Source organism: Ananas comosus, linkage group 15, assembly GCF_001540865.1.
Source record: "Ananas comosus cultivar F153 linkage group 15, ASM154086v1, whole genome shotgun sequence".
Classification (NCBI taxonomy): Eukaryota; Viridiplantae; Streptophyta; class Magnoliopsida; order Poales; family Bromeliaceae; genus Ananas; species Ananas comosus.
The window spans coordinates 4,004,050-4,018,929 of record NC_033635.1 but is presented as its reverse complement, the minus strand read 5'-3'; the positions used below and the strand labels follow the sequence as shown (position 1 = coordinate 4,018,929).

The window sequence follows — 14,880 nt, the reverse complement described above, 5'->3', positions numbered from 1 at the left end:
ATTATTTTCTTGCTTTTCGTGTGGTTGGCTGGAACTTCCTATTAAGGGTCTTTTGCAGTACCAATCTGAGTCCTCAGTGTGAGCAAGTGAAACAGGCAGAAGATTTAATTGCTGATAGAAGTCATTTTATTGTTGAAATGATTGCGAATTACATGTTCGTTAAGTTAAATCAGATCAAATTTTTACTGCAAGTGAAAAGTTTTGCTCTAATAATGATGATCATCATGTTTTTGACTTTCAGGTTCTGTTAAAGTTAGGATTCTTGTACAAGAAGGAAAACTTAACAGAACCTGAAAGTCAAGTTTTATCAAATATATACGTCCCTTTTGCCACAGCATTTTGGGGTGGAATTGTTTGCACATTTAAGTTGGTTTGAGAGACATAAATGGTCTTATTGATTCCAAATTTCCAATAAATTACATTATGCACATACGAGTTTACAATTTAAATTGAGGTTATGGTAGAAGCTATAAACTTTTTTGAGGGCTAACATTGTTAGAATTTGTAAGTGAAATGTACAGTGACCATCTCTTTCGGGCCCCTTAAGTTCTTAACAGCTCTTTAGCTCGCTCGTCTGCTTCTCTCCCACCCGCTTCTTTACTTCCTCGCCTCCATGGCCGCCGCTCTCCTCCCTCCTCCCTCCCCGGCACCCTAACCCTAACCCTAACCCTAGCTCCTCCGTCCCCCCATTAATGGCGGCCACTCCCTCTCCCTCTCCCTCTCCCTCTCCTGCGCCGCCATCGCCGGAGGAGGCGGAGCTCGTCGCCGCGGTGTCCTCGGCGCTGCTCGCGGCGCAATCCCCTTCGTCCCCGCCGCTGAACCAGGTGCTATCCCCCTTCCTCCCCCGCCTCTCCCTCTCTCCCTCCCTCCTCCCTTCCATCGTCTCCCTCGCCGCCTCCTCCCCCTCCCTCTCCAACCCCTCCCCGCTCCTCCGCTTCTTCCGCCTCCTCTGCCTCCCCTCCGACCCCTCCTCCGTCTCCCTCCCCTCCCTCCTCCACCTCCTCCCCACTCTCCTCCGCCTCCGCCGCTTCTCCGACGCCCGCTCCCTCCTCCTCTCCTTCGTCCCCCTCGACCGCCGCCGTCTCCTCCACCGCCACCTCCTCCACCCCCATTCCCCTCCCTCCCGATCCCTCCTCGACATCGCGGTCTCCGCCTACGCCGCCCTCGGCCTCCCCCACCTCGCCGCCCAGCTCTTCCACTCCATGCGCCGTCGACGCCTCCGCCCCTCGCTCCTCACCTCCAACACCCTCCTCGCCGCCCTCGCCCGCTCCCCTGCCGCCGCATCCTCCCCCGCCGCCCCGCTCGCCGTCTACGCCGACATGCTCGCTCTCGGCGTCACCCCCACCATCCGCACCTTCAACATCCTCGCCAAGGTCCACTGCTCCCGCGGCCGCTTCGCCGACGCCCTCGCCCTCCTCCCCGCCATGGCCGGCTTCGGCTGCTCCCCCGACGCCGTCACCTTCAACACCATCCTCGACGGGTACTGCCGCCGCGGCATGCTACGCGAGGCCCGCGCCCTCCTCGCCGACATGAAGGCCCGCGGCGTCCCCCCCAATCGCGCCACCTACAACACCCTCGTCGCCGCCTACTCCCGCCTCGGGTGGCTGAAGGAGGCCACCAGGGCGCTCGACCTCATGACGACGTCGGGGTTCGTCCCCGACGTGTGGACCTACAACGTGTTCGTCGCGGGGCTCTGCCGCGAGGGCCGCATTGAGGAGGCCTTCCGCATGAAGGGCGAGATGGAGAAGCTCGGTACAGCGCCCCCCGACGTCGTCACCTACAACACGCTGCTGGATGCGTGCTTCGAGTGGCGGAGCAGCTGCGACGCGTCCAAGGTGCTCGACGAAATGTGTGAGAGAGGGGTTCGCCCCAACTTGGTCACCCACAACATCATGGTGAAAGGGCTCTGCAAGGAAGGGAAATTGGACGAAGCTTTTGATTCTCTGAGGAAGATGGAGGAGGAAGGGGTCTCCCCTGATCTCATCACCTACAATACTTTGATTAGTGCATACTCGAAAGCAGGGAATGTGAGCAAAGCTTTCAGCTTGATGGATGAGATGGTAGGGAGAGGTCTCAAGATGGATACTTTCACTCTCAATGTTGTGCTCTTCAACCTATGTAAGGAGAAAAGGTTTGATGAGGCTTGCGAGCTTCTAAGAAGCCCGCCGAAGAGAGGGTTTGTGCCTGATGAGGTTAGTTATGGGACAGTGATTTCCGCGTACTTCAAGGATGAGAACCCTAATGAGGCAATGAAGCTTTGGGAAGAAATGAACGAGAGGAAGATAAGGCCGGGGATTTCGACTTACAATTCGGTAATTAGTGGGCTTTGCAAAACGGGAAAGACAGAGGAGGCGATTCAGAAGTTGAATGAGCTTATGGATGGAGGGCTGGTGCCTGATGAGACCACGTATAATACTATTATTCATGGGTATTGTAGGGAAGGGGACTTGGAGAAAGCTTTCCAGTTTCATAACAAGATGGTGGAGAATTCCTTCAAGCCCAATGTTATTACCTGCAACATTCTCATGAATGGGCTTTGTAATGGTGGCAAGGTCGAAAAGGCGTTGAAGCTATTTGAGTCGTGGGTGTCAAAAGGGAAGAAGGTGGATGTTATAACCTACAATACTATCATCAAAGGATTATGCAAAGAGGGAAAGATTGATGATGCATTGCGTATGTTTGCTGATATGGAGGAGAAGGGATTACATCCTGATGCTTTTACTTATAATGTTGTCTTGTGTGCTCTCTCTGAGGCTGGAAGGTCAGAAGAAGCACAGAATATGCTAACAAAGTTGGTTGAAACTGGAAAATTACCTGAAAAGTTTGTCTTTCCGGAAACAGAAAGAGATCAAGAAGGGGTGAAAGATACAAATGCTGAGGTAGATTCAAAAGATGGCATCTCTGCTAGCTATACGGAGCGTATTAATGAGCTCTGCAGTAGCGGACACTTCAAAGAAGCTAAACTTGTTCTGGAAGAAATGATGCAGAAGGGTTTGCCTATCAATAGTTCTGCATACATTACTTTGATGGATGGGTTTATCAAGAGGCAGAAAAGGATGACAAAAGGACCTGGATAGAAATGTTTCAATACCTTGTTCCTCCTTGGTTGGTTCTATGGACTCTGAGGAAAATGGCTTCTCAATCGTGAATAGTGAAATTTTCAGATACCTCGATTGCAAGAGGAGCTGAGATGAAGTATATTCATGTACAACTTGAGGTGCGTACCCCTATATATCTTGCATGAGTCTGCTTTTATCCTTTCTTGTATGTTACATAATTTCGTCATTAGCTCTCTATGTGACGCTTGTAATTGTTATTATTTCACATGGAGCTTCTTATAAACCTTCATGTTTACTGATTGGGCTGGCAATTGTTCTGCATTAGGGCACTAAAACTAGTGTAGATATAGTAGTGTAGGGATCTCTCGTGTTTGCAGAAAATGCTTAAATGTATGCTGTTGCATATCCTTGTATAGGAAAATCTGCTTACCAGTATGCTATGTAGTGTACACTTTTAGCATATCAAAAACTGATTTCTTCCAAATATACATCTCTAAAACTGATGGTCTGCTGGGTACATATTCATTCTGCAAACGTAAACTGTAGCACAGACGGTGAAATTGTCTCTATAGTGTTAAACTACAGCAGTGTCCTGGTTCAACTTATTGATTTTGATCAACTTCTTGTTTCTAAATTTGAACCTTCCTTTTTGCTTATACTTAGCAATCTCTATAACATAGGATTGTTTAATTTGCTGATGGCTCTTCAATTCATTTTCAGATATTGTATTCTCAAGAAGTTATATGCTTCTGGTTTACAGTCCATTTTTGTGACAGAATGATTTGAACTCTGGTGGTTTTTGATGGAGTTTGTGCATCAAGATAGTGGATTGCGGAACAACTAAATCTACCAGCTGTCAAATGCTTTTGGGCTCTGACTTGTTGATAGATGGTTTATCAAATCTGCTCATTGTTGTTTAGCATTTGCAGATGTGTCACACCTTTGAGCAATTTTGCTTGAAACGCATGAGAAATTTTGGGGTATTTATTCTTGACATACTTGTCTCACAGTTGGTCGAGCAATCAAATAAGTCATATCTAGTTTTGTACAGTTGTTCAGCACAGCTGCATGGATTTTCTGCGGTAACTTGTTGTACCTCTGGCATATCTTTGTCTTTGAATTACATGTTCATTCCTTATGTAAGGTTGGATAGAAGTGTTGCACCTCACCTTTGCTTATTGAAATTTATTCTTTCTTATTCCTGCTTGCTTGCTTCATTTATTTTGTATTTTAGTTGGATTAATATGCAAAAGATATCTTCTGATACTCAATTATGAATTAAATGGTCAACCTTATTTTTCTTGGTGAATTTTTTCCTCAAGAAGGTACATCTTCCCATTACAAATTTGTTGAGTCCTGTTCATCAACTTAATTTAGGAGGAAACTCTACTTCTACTGAAAATAGTGTCATACATGAGAATGATGCTGACTAATGGCACAGATGAAAGATAAATACTACTTTTCATTGATCACAAGTTTAAAGCATGAGGGCTTAGTGAACATGTATAAGTCGATTCGCTTTGCATGTTAGGATGAAGTTGATTCTAATTGCTGGAGCAATGACGTTTCATGAATACTTTGGAAATCAGGTGGCTTATTTGAGGGTGTTATAATGTAGAATCTCATAATGTGGAACTCATAGAAAGCATGGAATTGGCTTGTTGAAAGGTTCAAGTTTTGGTGGTACCAGAAACTCTTCCTCATTGAAGTGCCATCCACTTCTAATCCAATATCTTTTCTTTAGTCATTAAATTTGGAGCTTATTTCGTAGTACTTCTCTAGTTTCTCCCTTGCTTCTTTACCAAGCTTGTGATTTATGGCAATAATTATTTGATTTCACTATTTGTGTAACATACGCAAAATCACATTAAGGATCTCATGATCCTTTATATGTATTGAAATTCAATGGAGAAATGTAGGTGTGAAACAACTGTTATTCTCTGAAAGTTTAAACTACTTGGGAACCGGTGTTTTAATATTCTATATTCAACTTCTCCTCAAATTTGGGCCTGAGGCTTTTTAATACACACAAGTTGTGGACTTAAATTAAATTGGAAGAAACTAAATGAGACTAACAGAACCTCCTCTGATACGACGTGAAATAATTATCGTTCAATAAAATCTTAAACTACTAGAGAACATGGCTTTAAAATTATACATTCAACAGTAAGTTTTGCCGTATATTTTCTTTATTACTTTCTATTGCAGAATAGGAAACAAATTATGACAAATGAGAATAGAAGGGCTTAAGCACAGTACAGTCAGCAGTCTCTGGAGCTGTGAAGCTTAAATGCTTATTTCTTGGATCTGGATCATATATTCATACCGAGTTCCAGAATCCACTTTCAAGCTCTGCAATGAGGAATTCACAGATGGATGGCTGATGATAATGTCATAGTCTCCATGGAAGAGTTGGGTTTCAAAGTAACCATTTTTATCTGTCGAGCCTACTGCTTGTCTAGTCTTCCACTCAGCAATTAGCTTGTCAACTACATTTCCAGCGGGCGTGTTCTTGAAGTTGGAGTCCGTCAAGCACATCTTGTCACACGGTCCTGGATGCCAGCCCGTCCACATTACGATCCCTTGGACAGCCGGGTGAGCGTAAGCTTCTCTCAAGATTTCTTCCAAATATTTTGGCTGTATTGAGTTTCATTATGGAGTTTTGTATAATATCAATAACAAATTTGAAGTCTTACCATTTCTCAGGCAAAAATTTTATGGTCACTCTACTATAGATGATTTGGAAACTGGTCCTAACTTCTTATTTGTGGTTGGCGGTTCTTAAAACTGTTAAAATTCTGATGAATTTTCTGAAATAAACTTGTTTGTTAAGGTGATTCAAATTCACAAAACAAATATTCAGATACATTGATACTAATGACTCTTTTTCGGCAACTACTTATGCGCATACCTGATTTGTATCGTTTGCGCAATCCACCTCTGTAAGCCAAATGGGCACCTTTGCATTTGCAAGAACATCAAGAGCCGATCTCATAAAAGGAATATCCGGTACGCCGAAGTGGCTCTCCAGCCCTATCGCCATGTTCGCACTATTGCCAGGATATGACTGTATCTCCCTTAGCTTCTGAAGGTAGTTACTTGGGCTCGCAACCCAATCTTGAGGCACCTCAAGTGTATTATACTCATTCAAGAACATCATTGTATTGGCATCGAGCTTATGAGCTTCTTGGTAAAAAACCTTTGATGCATCTGTTCCGAGTTTATCTTCAAAGTATGAGAAATGGAGGTTCTCATTTACTACATCCCAAGCAATGACCTGGCCTTTGTATCTCGACATAATTGAGTTGATTCTATTCCACGTGGCGCTCCAGAGCTGTGTTTTGTTGAGAGAGTTCACCCATCCCATTTGGTATTTTGGGTCATCCCAGAAGATGTTGTGCGCTCTGACCAGAATGTTGTGTTTTTTAGTGAAGGCGAGCATGGCATCGGCTTTAGAGTAGTCCTCTTTACCTGGCATGTACTCTGTGTCATACCACTTCATCTCATTCTCGAATGTGGTTACAGTGAAGCGAGAGGCGAAGTAGTTCTGGTATGCTGCATTGTTGATGATGTTCTCATTGGTAGATGAGCCGAAGGGAAATCCCGATCTGGTTTGTTGGATCGAGATGTTTGCTCCAGGTATGGTGTTTCCTTTGGCATCTATGGCTTGAAATCTCACCGTCTTCTTGCGAACCTTCATGTGTTATTTTGAGTTTTTTTATTTTACTTGTTTTCATTTGCATTGAAAGAAAAGATTTAGAAGGGTTGGATATGGTTATTGTGTTGGCAAAATGATATTAATCGAGCAGGAATTGTTACTAACAAGCAGGTACATTGAACCTGATTATTGTTCTTTATAGTTAGACCTGCTCAATTTCAATGCACCTGCTTTATTCATGACAATTACTTCTTTGTTAATGTTAATGCGTTTATTAAGTTGTTTCAGGCCGTAGAAATTACCTTATTGATGCTCTCTTCTTGGTGAGCTCTCCACTGCTCTTCGGTAAATGGTTGCAAGGAGACACTGTCCACCCATATGTCTACTGTTGTGTTTTTGCTCTGCAGTAGTGTAGACGACATCTATTCATTAGTAGTTGTTTTCACAAAAAATGTTTTGTTTCTGTGGAAAACTTGATCAGCTGAAATTGCAGTTGCTTGCTATTTTTCTTCTTTTTTCTTTTTAATACTTTGTTAATATAGGGGAAAACTTCACAAAGCGCGCTATGCTATAGCTCAGTTACAGTTTGCTACCATGTAGTTCAAAGTGTAGCTGTTGCCTAGGGACCTAATGCTACTTTATCATGCATGTAGCACTTTATCATCTATGGTGCATTAAAAATTACACTTTGTTAAAACCTTTAATGATGGGATGGGTCCTTATGGAAAACTATAGCAAAAACCGGGGAAAAAAATGCTTCACTTTGAACCATACTGTAGCAGAGCACAAATACGCTATTCTGTTGAGGCGCTTTGTGAAGTTTTCCCTTAATCTAAAGATTGCTCACCTCGAAATATAGTTCTGCTGGTCCTGCAGTCTTTACAGTGAGCCCTCCTTTCAGCATGGACCAGCAACCTGATTTGGCTTCGACCAAGCCGGCGTGAACAAATCCATCGCTGGTCGTCTTAAATACAGCTCCGACGACTGCATTTCCTTTGTTTATCTGTACCCAAGCTAGAGCACAACGCAAATACAGCATCACGGCAAATGTGAGCTCAAATACATAACACTCCCAAATGAAATTGAGTGGTCGTTTAAGTATCACCAGAGAGAGTGTAGAGTTTCTCTTTGTGCAGGTATACTTTCTGGGAGACACTCTGATAAGGTTTTCTTCTGCTGTGGACAATTGCAAATCTGTTGCCGCTTGCGGAGGCCCTCGTAGCATCTGTTGAAAAGCCGAAGTTTGACCATCCTCTCAGGCCGGCGTTAAACTCGGGATTGCGGATGATCCCCCCGCCATACTGCGGTTTCAGTGGCTCAGCTAAGCACTGGGTATGGTAAAAAGAGTTGTTAGTGTGGAAGATGGTAGTTTGGTATCGTCCTGTATAGAATGTGAGGGGTACAACTTAATTATGCCAAAATGCTGTAGTGCTTCTTAATTGTGTAATGATAATTTGGAGTTGATGCAAACTATGGAGATAGGAATGTACTTAGGCTTGACATTTATCAATGGAGATCATAAAAATTCAATGTCCAGGGAAATAACAAATTCCAAGGGAATAAATTATATTAAATGTTAATGGAATTCACAGAAGTGCGCTTTCATACGCACACGCGTGCTTGCAAATCTGTATATGGAGTCGAAGATAGGTTTTTTTTTTTTTTTTTGGCGGAAAAAGTAGCCTGTTTAGAAATGCATGCGCTATATTGAAAATGTAAATTAAGGTTTCATATATCACATTAAACTTTTTGCTACTCATGTAGGGATGAGCGGTCAGTTTAAGATAATTGATTTTCGTTTTGGTTTTGCTCAAATATATATGTTGACCAAGCAGAGCTTATAATTAAACTAATATGTACTGGAAACTGAATAATTAGTTAAAAGAAAAATGCCTGGTTTGGCTTGACTTTGTTTTGCAGTTCATAAAAAATTGCAGACTTTGACTAAGCGTTGCTTCTTCAATTAACATTGCATTTGTTAATCAGAAAGATAATGTAATATCATAAAATTAGCTATTCACTATTCATGATTAAGTTAACTAAGTGCTGCTTTTAGAGCCAAAATGTGTATTCCTCACTCCAACAACAACAATAGTAGCACAAGAATCTACGGTGAAAACAACAATAACAAAAGTAATACAAAAACTAGCTTATCTGACGCAAGCGGCAAAAGACTTGATAATTAATATTTAAGATTTTAAGTTTAAATCCCAATTGCTTTATATTTTTAGCTACATTTATTTTAAAAAAGAAGAATATATAAAATGGATAGCATATTATCTTTCTTTCTAAAAAAACAAAAAAAATAATACTAGCACAAGAAAAGGAAAAAAAATTAGGGAAAACTTCAAAAACCCCCCCTGTGGTTTCGTGCATTCTCACTTTGCTACCCTGTGGTTTAAAACGTATCAATTTGCCCCCCCGTGGTTTCGTTTTTATCTTTTTATTATCAATTTTATTTATTTTTTTTTAAAATCAGTGACAAAGTTAAAATTAAAGGATACTAAAGTGACTATTCGATAAATATAGATAGTTATCTGAAGTTTTTTGTATATAATTTAACGAAATATTAACGAAAAAGCTTCCGAAAAGATAAAAATGAAACCACAGGGGGGTAAATTGATACGTTTTAAACCACAGGGTAGCAAAGTGAGAATGCACGAAACCACATGGGGGGTTTTTGAAGTTTTCCCAAAAAATTATAAAAGAAGTGCTGAGCACTCACAACCCTCTGTGAGAGAGAGAGAGAGAGAGAGAGAGAGTTTCTCAAAAACACTTGCCTCGATGCTTGCTGAATAATCATAAGATAACGATTGCACCACCCATCCTGGACAAGCAAAATAGATAAAAAAGAAAGTAATTATAATATATCCAAGTAGTACCGACAGTCCCTAGAGCAAGTGGCAAAAGGCTTGGTGGTTGGTATCCAAAATTTTAAGTTGGAATCCAAGTTGATTCACATTTCTAGCTAAATTTATTTCGAAATAAAACAAAGCGGATAACGTGCTATCTATCTCTCAAAAAAAAAAAAAAAAATCCAAGTAGTAACTTTAGTACACTTTCTAAGACCAAGCAAATGTACGCACGCATTCATTTTTCGAATGCATATCTTACATTAGAACCGTCCAAGTGCCATTTTTTCACATTAATTTTATTACTACCTTCTTTTAATACTAGAAATCGATGAGAAGCTATCTAAACCCTAAAATAAAAGATTGTAAAATACATATCTTAATAATAGATGCGCAAGTTGCATTTTTCTCCCATAACACACTGTAAATAAGAGGTTACTCTATCTTTAACTCAATCATATATCAAGAGAAATTCCATTTGTTACTTCAAACTAACATGTATAGTTTAACTCAATTGGCAGAATCTGCTATAGCAAATTTCACATTTCATGCATAGGCCTTATCTTTTCTAATCTTTTATATGAAATAGTATATAATATTGTGAATGCAAAATATATATATAAATCATAAGATAGAGTTTACACCTTTCAAAAGAGCGCAAAATAACAAGAAAAGCACCACTTTCACCACGAAAGCCTTCATTTCTCTTGCTGAGAGAGAGATTCAAGGAAGAGAAAAACTCATGAAAACAAGTTGTAAGGGCCAATGTGGAAATAGGAACGTACACATGCAACATATATATACATATATATAAATGGCAAATTTTTGTTAGATATTAGGATGTGTATATTTTTCCATCACAACTTAATTGGAAAGAAGATCCAATTTCGAAAAACATTTGGAAACAAGATAATTTCATACGTTTTGGTTCCATATATATATTACTCACCATATATATGTGGAAATATACTATGAACTAATATAGTAATTAGCTTGCAATTTGCCTATTTTGTTATGTGACCGGATACAGCCACCAAAGGGATTTATAATCCAGCAATTTATAAGTTACGATTTGTTTTTCTTTTTCTTTTTGAGAATCTTGTTAAGGAGAGATTTTGGTACTTAATGTGCTTTAATGTACCTCTTATCTTTTTATTTCCCTAAACAGGTATTAATTATTTTTTTTTGAGGATTAATTAATTAACTGACAATTTAACCTCAAGCTCATGAATCATGATAAAAAAAATTATAGTACTTCCTGCCTCCAGAATCTAGAGTCTAAACTCGTTTGGTATTTAGGCTCATTTAACGTTGTTACGCAAAGTGTATCCAGCGGAGTGAAAATATATGGAAACATGCTTTTTCATTTTCTGATGGTACTGCACAAAAAATATCGGAACTAACTGATCACGATATGCGCAATGTGATATTATGTATGGAAACAAGCTGAATAATTTTTCATCGTATTTTTTCACCGCACGTAACATAATCTCTGCAATCCCAAATGGAGGCTCTATACTGTATGCAATGCAATATCTCTACAATTCCAAGTATAGCCTCTGTTGGGTGTTGTCGAGGGCAAGTGTCTACTTATGTGTGTTTTCTTGGCATCTTTGTAATAGCTTGATGTATAATAATATGCAGCCGTGGACACAAATAATGGAATTGGAGGGAAGAATAAATGATTATAATATTATATATATGCTTCTCATATTGCAGTTGTCATTAAAATTTTATAGTATTATTATACAAGAAAAGATTGGAACTATTTTTGGATTATTTTTGACCTTCCAAAGTTTAAAGTTACGTGCTTTTTTCTTTTTTTTTTGATTAAACAGGGATGTATCCTATTTTAGAGAAGATACATCGACGAAGGGGCAGCAGGCCGAAGGGAGTAAAGAACAAAATTCGTCCCTAGTTGGCTAATACCGCGAAGGAGTGGCAGTACACAGGTAGGAAAGAAAACGAAAATGACACAAGAGGAGAAAATCACACAGGAAACGACAACACACAGTTAATTAAGTAGCACGGCTTTTGAATGCGCACTCCACATGAACAAGAACTTTATTGCTCATTTAAATAGCTTTTTAGAATAGTTTCTTAGCCAACTATTTAGAAAAGGTTTGGATCTTAATTTGCTAAATTAATTTACAAAGCAACTCTAGTTTCAAAATTCCAGAAAAAAAAGAAAACTAAAATTTGAAGTTTCTGTTTACTGGGCCGGAATGTTGTCGTAGGGGTTTTAATGAAAAAGTTGTTATATATATATACTTTCTTTTGACGGCCCCATTCGAGTCATATATAGCCTTTTCTATACACACCATGCATGCATGCCTGTCGTACGTATTTACGTGTAATCAAATATTCTCTCTCTCTCTTTCTCTCTCTCTCTCTCTCTCTCTCTTTGGAGGTTTGGCCTTGATTTTAAAAAGTAATTTTAGAACAAAAATTTAATTATTTTAATAGAGCATTTGATATTATTGTTTCAAATTTGGTTTCTAATTTCTAGAATCAGTTTTCTGAAAAGCAGCTAAAACCTATTTTTAAAAATCTGTCTATGATTTTGGGATCAAATTTTAAAATTTAATATTGGTTTTTGATTTAAATTGTAAATTTAAATTCAATTTCACTCTTAAATTTTAAATTTTATGTTTGAATTTCAAATTTCAAAATTTTAAATATTAAATATTAAATTTTAAATTTTGATATTAAATTTCAAATTTCAAATCTCAAATTTTAAAATTTAAATTTTAAATTTTAAATTTTAAATTTTAAATTTCAAAATTTTAAATTTTAGATAATATTTAAGTTTAAAATTTAAAATTTAAAATTTAAAATTTTTGTTTTGAAATTTAAAATCTTAAAACTTTAAATTTCCAATCATAAGTCTTATTTTTCAAATTAAAAAATTAAAATTTTAAAATTCAATATTTAAGTTTTTTTTAAAATTTTGTTTTTGAAATTTTATTATAAATTTTAAATTTCAAATTTTCAAATTTAGATTGAAATTTGAAATTTTCAATTTTCATTTGGAACTTAAAATTTAAATTTAGATTTAAAACTATAAACTTTAAATTTTTAAATTTCAAATTAATATTTTAAATTAAAATATCAAAATTTAATTTTTTTTTCAAATTTAAAATTTAAAATTTAGATTTAAATTCAAGTGTTAAATTAGTTTAAAATAAAATTTAACCAAAAAAAATATTATTTGTAAATAGTAAATTTTTTTTGCNACTATAAACTTTAAATTTTTAAATTTCAAATTAATATTTTAAATTAAAATATCAAAATTTAATTTTTTTTTCAAATTTAAAATTTAAAATTTAGATTTAAATTCAAGTGTTAAATTAGTTTAAAATAAAATTTAACCAAAAAAAATATTATTTGTAAATAGTAAATTTTTTTTGCAAATAGCTTTATAAAATTAATTAATTCAGAAAAATTGTTTTCCATCTAAATTCAGTCAAACATTCTTAATTAAGTTTTAAACCAAAATTAATTTTTCCAATCAAAATCAATTTTATAGAAATTACTTCTCCAACATCTAGGCCGAACAGGCACTCTCTCTCTAACTCTCGCTCATCTGAATTTTATGTGACCTAAGCTTATTTAAGAGATGGATCTTCAGTACCCTAAAATTAAATTTGTCTCTTGAATAGATTATCAGGAAATATGATCGTGATAGATTAGGCAAAAGTTAATTGATTTTGCTCAGATAATATTTTGAAATATATATATATATATATATATATATATATATATATATATATATTTCAACAAAAAGNATATATGTCTTACAATATTAAGTGTGAGCACTCCACTAGAGATGAAAATGGAACAAAAAGGAAAGAAAAGAATTTGGTGGGAACAGTCCTAACTTAAAACTATTTTATCTATCTTATCGTTCATACTGCTTTGAGATTCGCACTGTTCAAGTGATAGTGGTGGATGAAACAGTCTCACGTTGAGACTTGTCCTCACAAGCAAAATGGGCCCAAAACTATATGTTTTCAAAATCTAAGTTTTACCAGATATTTACAATTTTTTATTAGTCATTTAATCGGATTCGATGCTTATTCAGATACTTTTGTATATACAAAGATGGTTGAAAATTTCTATCCGAATACGCATAATATATTTTCCATTCTTTTTAGATGCCTGTATCATACCAATCTATCATGCGAAGTGAAGGAATTAAAAATAAGAAAAAAAAATATATATATATATATACTTGGTATTATGTTTTGGATAGAATTATAGATATAAAAAATATTTGCGAAAAGTGGATCCATAATTCCATATCCACACAAACAGAATATGATTTCTAAAACAAAATATGTTTAATTTATTCATATATATATGTGCTTGTATTAAACTTATGATCAGAACTAGCAAACGAATTACTTTTGCGAACAAAATATGAGTCAAATTTTCTACCAAGAATTCTTTACTTTTCTAAATCTGCTCTTTGAACAATCACCAATTAATGTTGTCTGATGCCCCACGCGCAAGTTACTGTACATAATAGAGATATTGAGACGGGTTGGGTCAAGGGGTGACAACACAATCAGAGAGATAAAAGATCTATTTTTAAGATTCCACATTGACCTAATGAAATCCGGTGGAGATGGAATGCGAGATTGTGTTTTGCCGTTAAATCAGCGTATAAGTTGCTCGGGACGTTCGTCTACTGTAAGTTTAGGTGTGAAATAACTATCATTCTCTGAAAATTTAAACCGTCTGGAAATCGGTGTTTTAATATTTTATATTCAACACTTTCTTTCAAATTTAGGCTTGAGGCTTTTTAATACGCATAAAATGTGGACTTCAATTAAATTGGAGAAAACTAAATGAAACTAATAGAATCCTCTGCTCTGATACTATGCAAAATTATTATTGTTTGCTAAAAATTTAAACTACCATATGAATTGGGCTGAAATGCTTTTAATAGCACCAAAGCATTGGTGCTATTTGATTTTTGGCTCCCTTGGCTGATAGTAGTCTATTTTGGTTGAGTGAATGATTGGTTAAATCGTATGATCTAACGATAGAAATGGCCAAAGAGGTAAATCTAACGGTGAAAATTTTGAAAGCATCAGGTGCTCGATGCTACGCCGGACTCCTCCCAGAGAATAGCGTTTTAAAATTATATACATTCAACAGTAGGTTTTGCCATGTATTTTCTTCATTACTTTCCATTGTAAAATAGGAAACAAATCATGCGAAATGAGAATATATATATAGAGAGAGAGAGAGCTTAATTAAGCAGAGTACAATCAGCAAGCAGTACTGTCTGGAATTGTGAAGC

The 14,880-nt window shown here is 37.0% G+C and overlaps 2 protein-coding genes across 7 annotated transcripts; one reads left to right on the top strand and one right to left on the bottom strand.

Annotated features, from left to right (window-relative positions):
• LOC109721727 (pentatricopeptide repeat-containing protein At2g16880-like) lies at positions 474-8,281 on the top strand. Of its 6 annotated transcripts, none has more exons than XM_020249485.1 (5): positions 474-3,217; positions 3,780-4,141; positions 5,268-5,654; positions 6,585-7,766; positions 7,854-8,281. In XM_020249485.1, the coding sequence occupies exon 1, from the start codon at positions 693-695 to the stop codon at positions 3,075-3,077; it is 2,385 nt and encodes a 794-aa protein (XP_020105074.1). In that variant the 5' UTR covers positions 474-692; the 3' UTR covers positions 3,078-3,217; positions 3,780-4,141; positions 5,268-5,654; positions 6,585-7,766; positions 7,854-8,281. The 6 variants fall into 6 exon arrangements, with proteins under 6 accessions (XP_020105074.1, XP_020105073.1, XP_020105072.1 ...); XM_020249484.1 differs by having other exon boundaries at positions 6,007-7,766; XM_020249483.1 differs by having other exon boundaries at positions 5,766-7,766.
• Positions 5,346-8,220, bottom strand: LOC109721525 (anti-sigma-I factor RsgI6-like). Its single transcript, XM_020249174.1, has 6 exons — positions 8,208-8,220; positions 7,823-8,098; positions 7,565-7,731; positions 7,020-7,118; positions 5,971-6,753; positions 5,346-5,696 (listed from the first exon to the last, which is right to left on the bottom strand). The coding sequence occupies exons 1-6, from the start codon at positions 8,218-8,220 to the stop codon at positions 5,346-5,348; spliced, it is 1,689 nt and encodes a 562-aa protein (XP_020104763.1).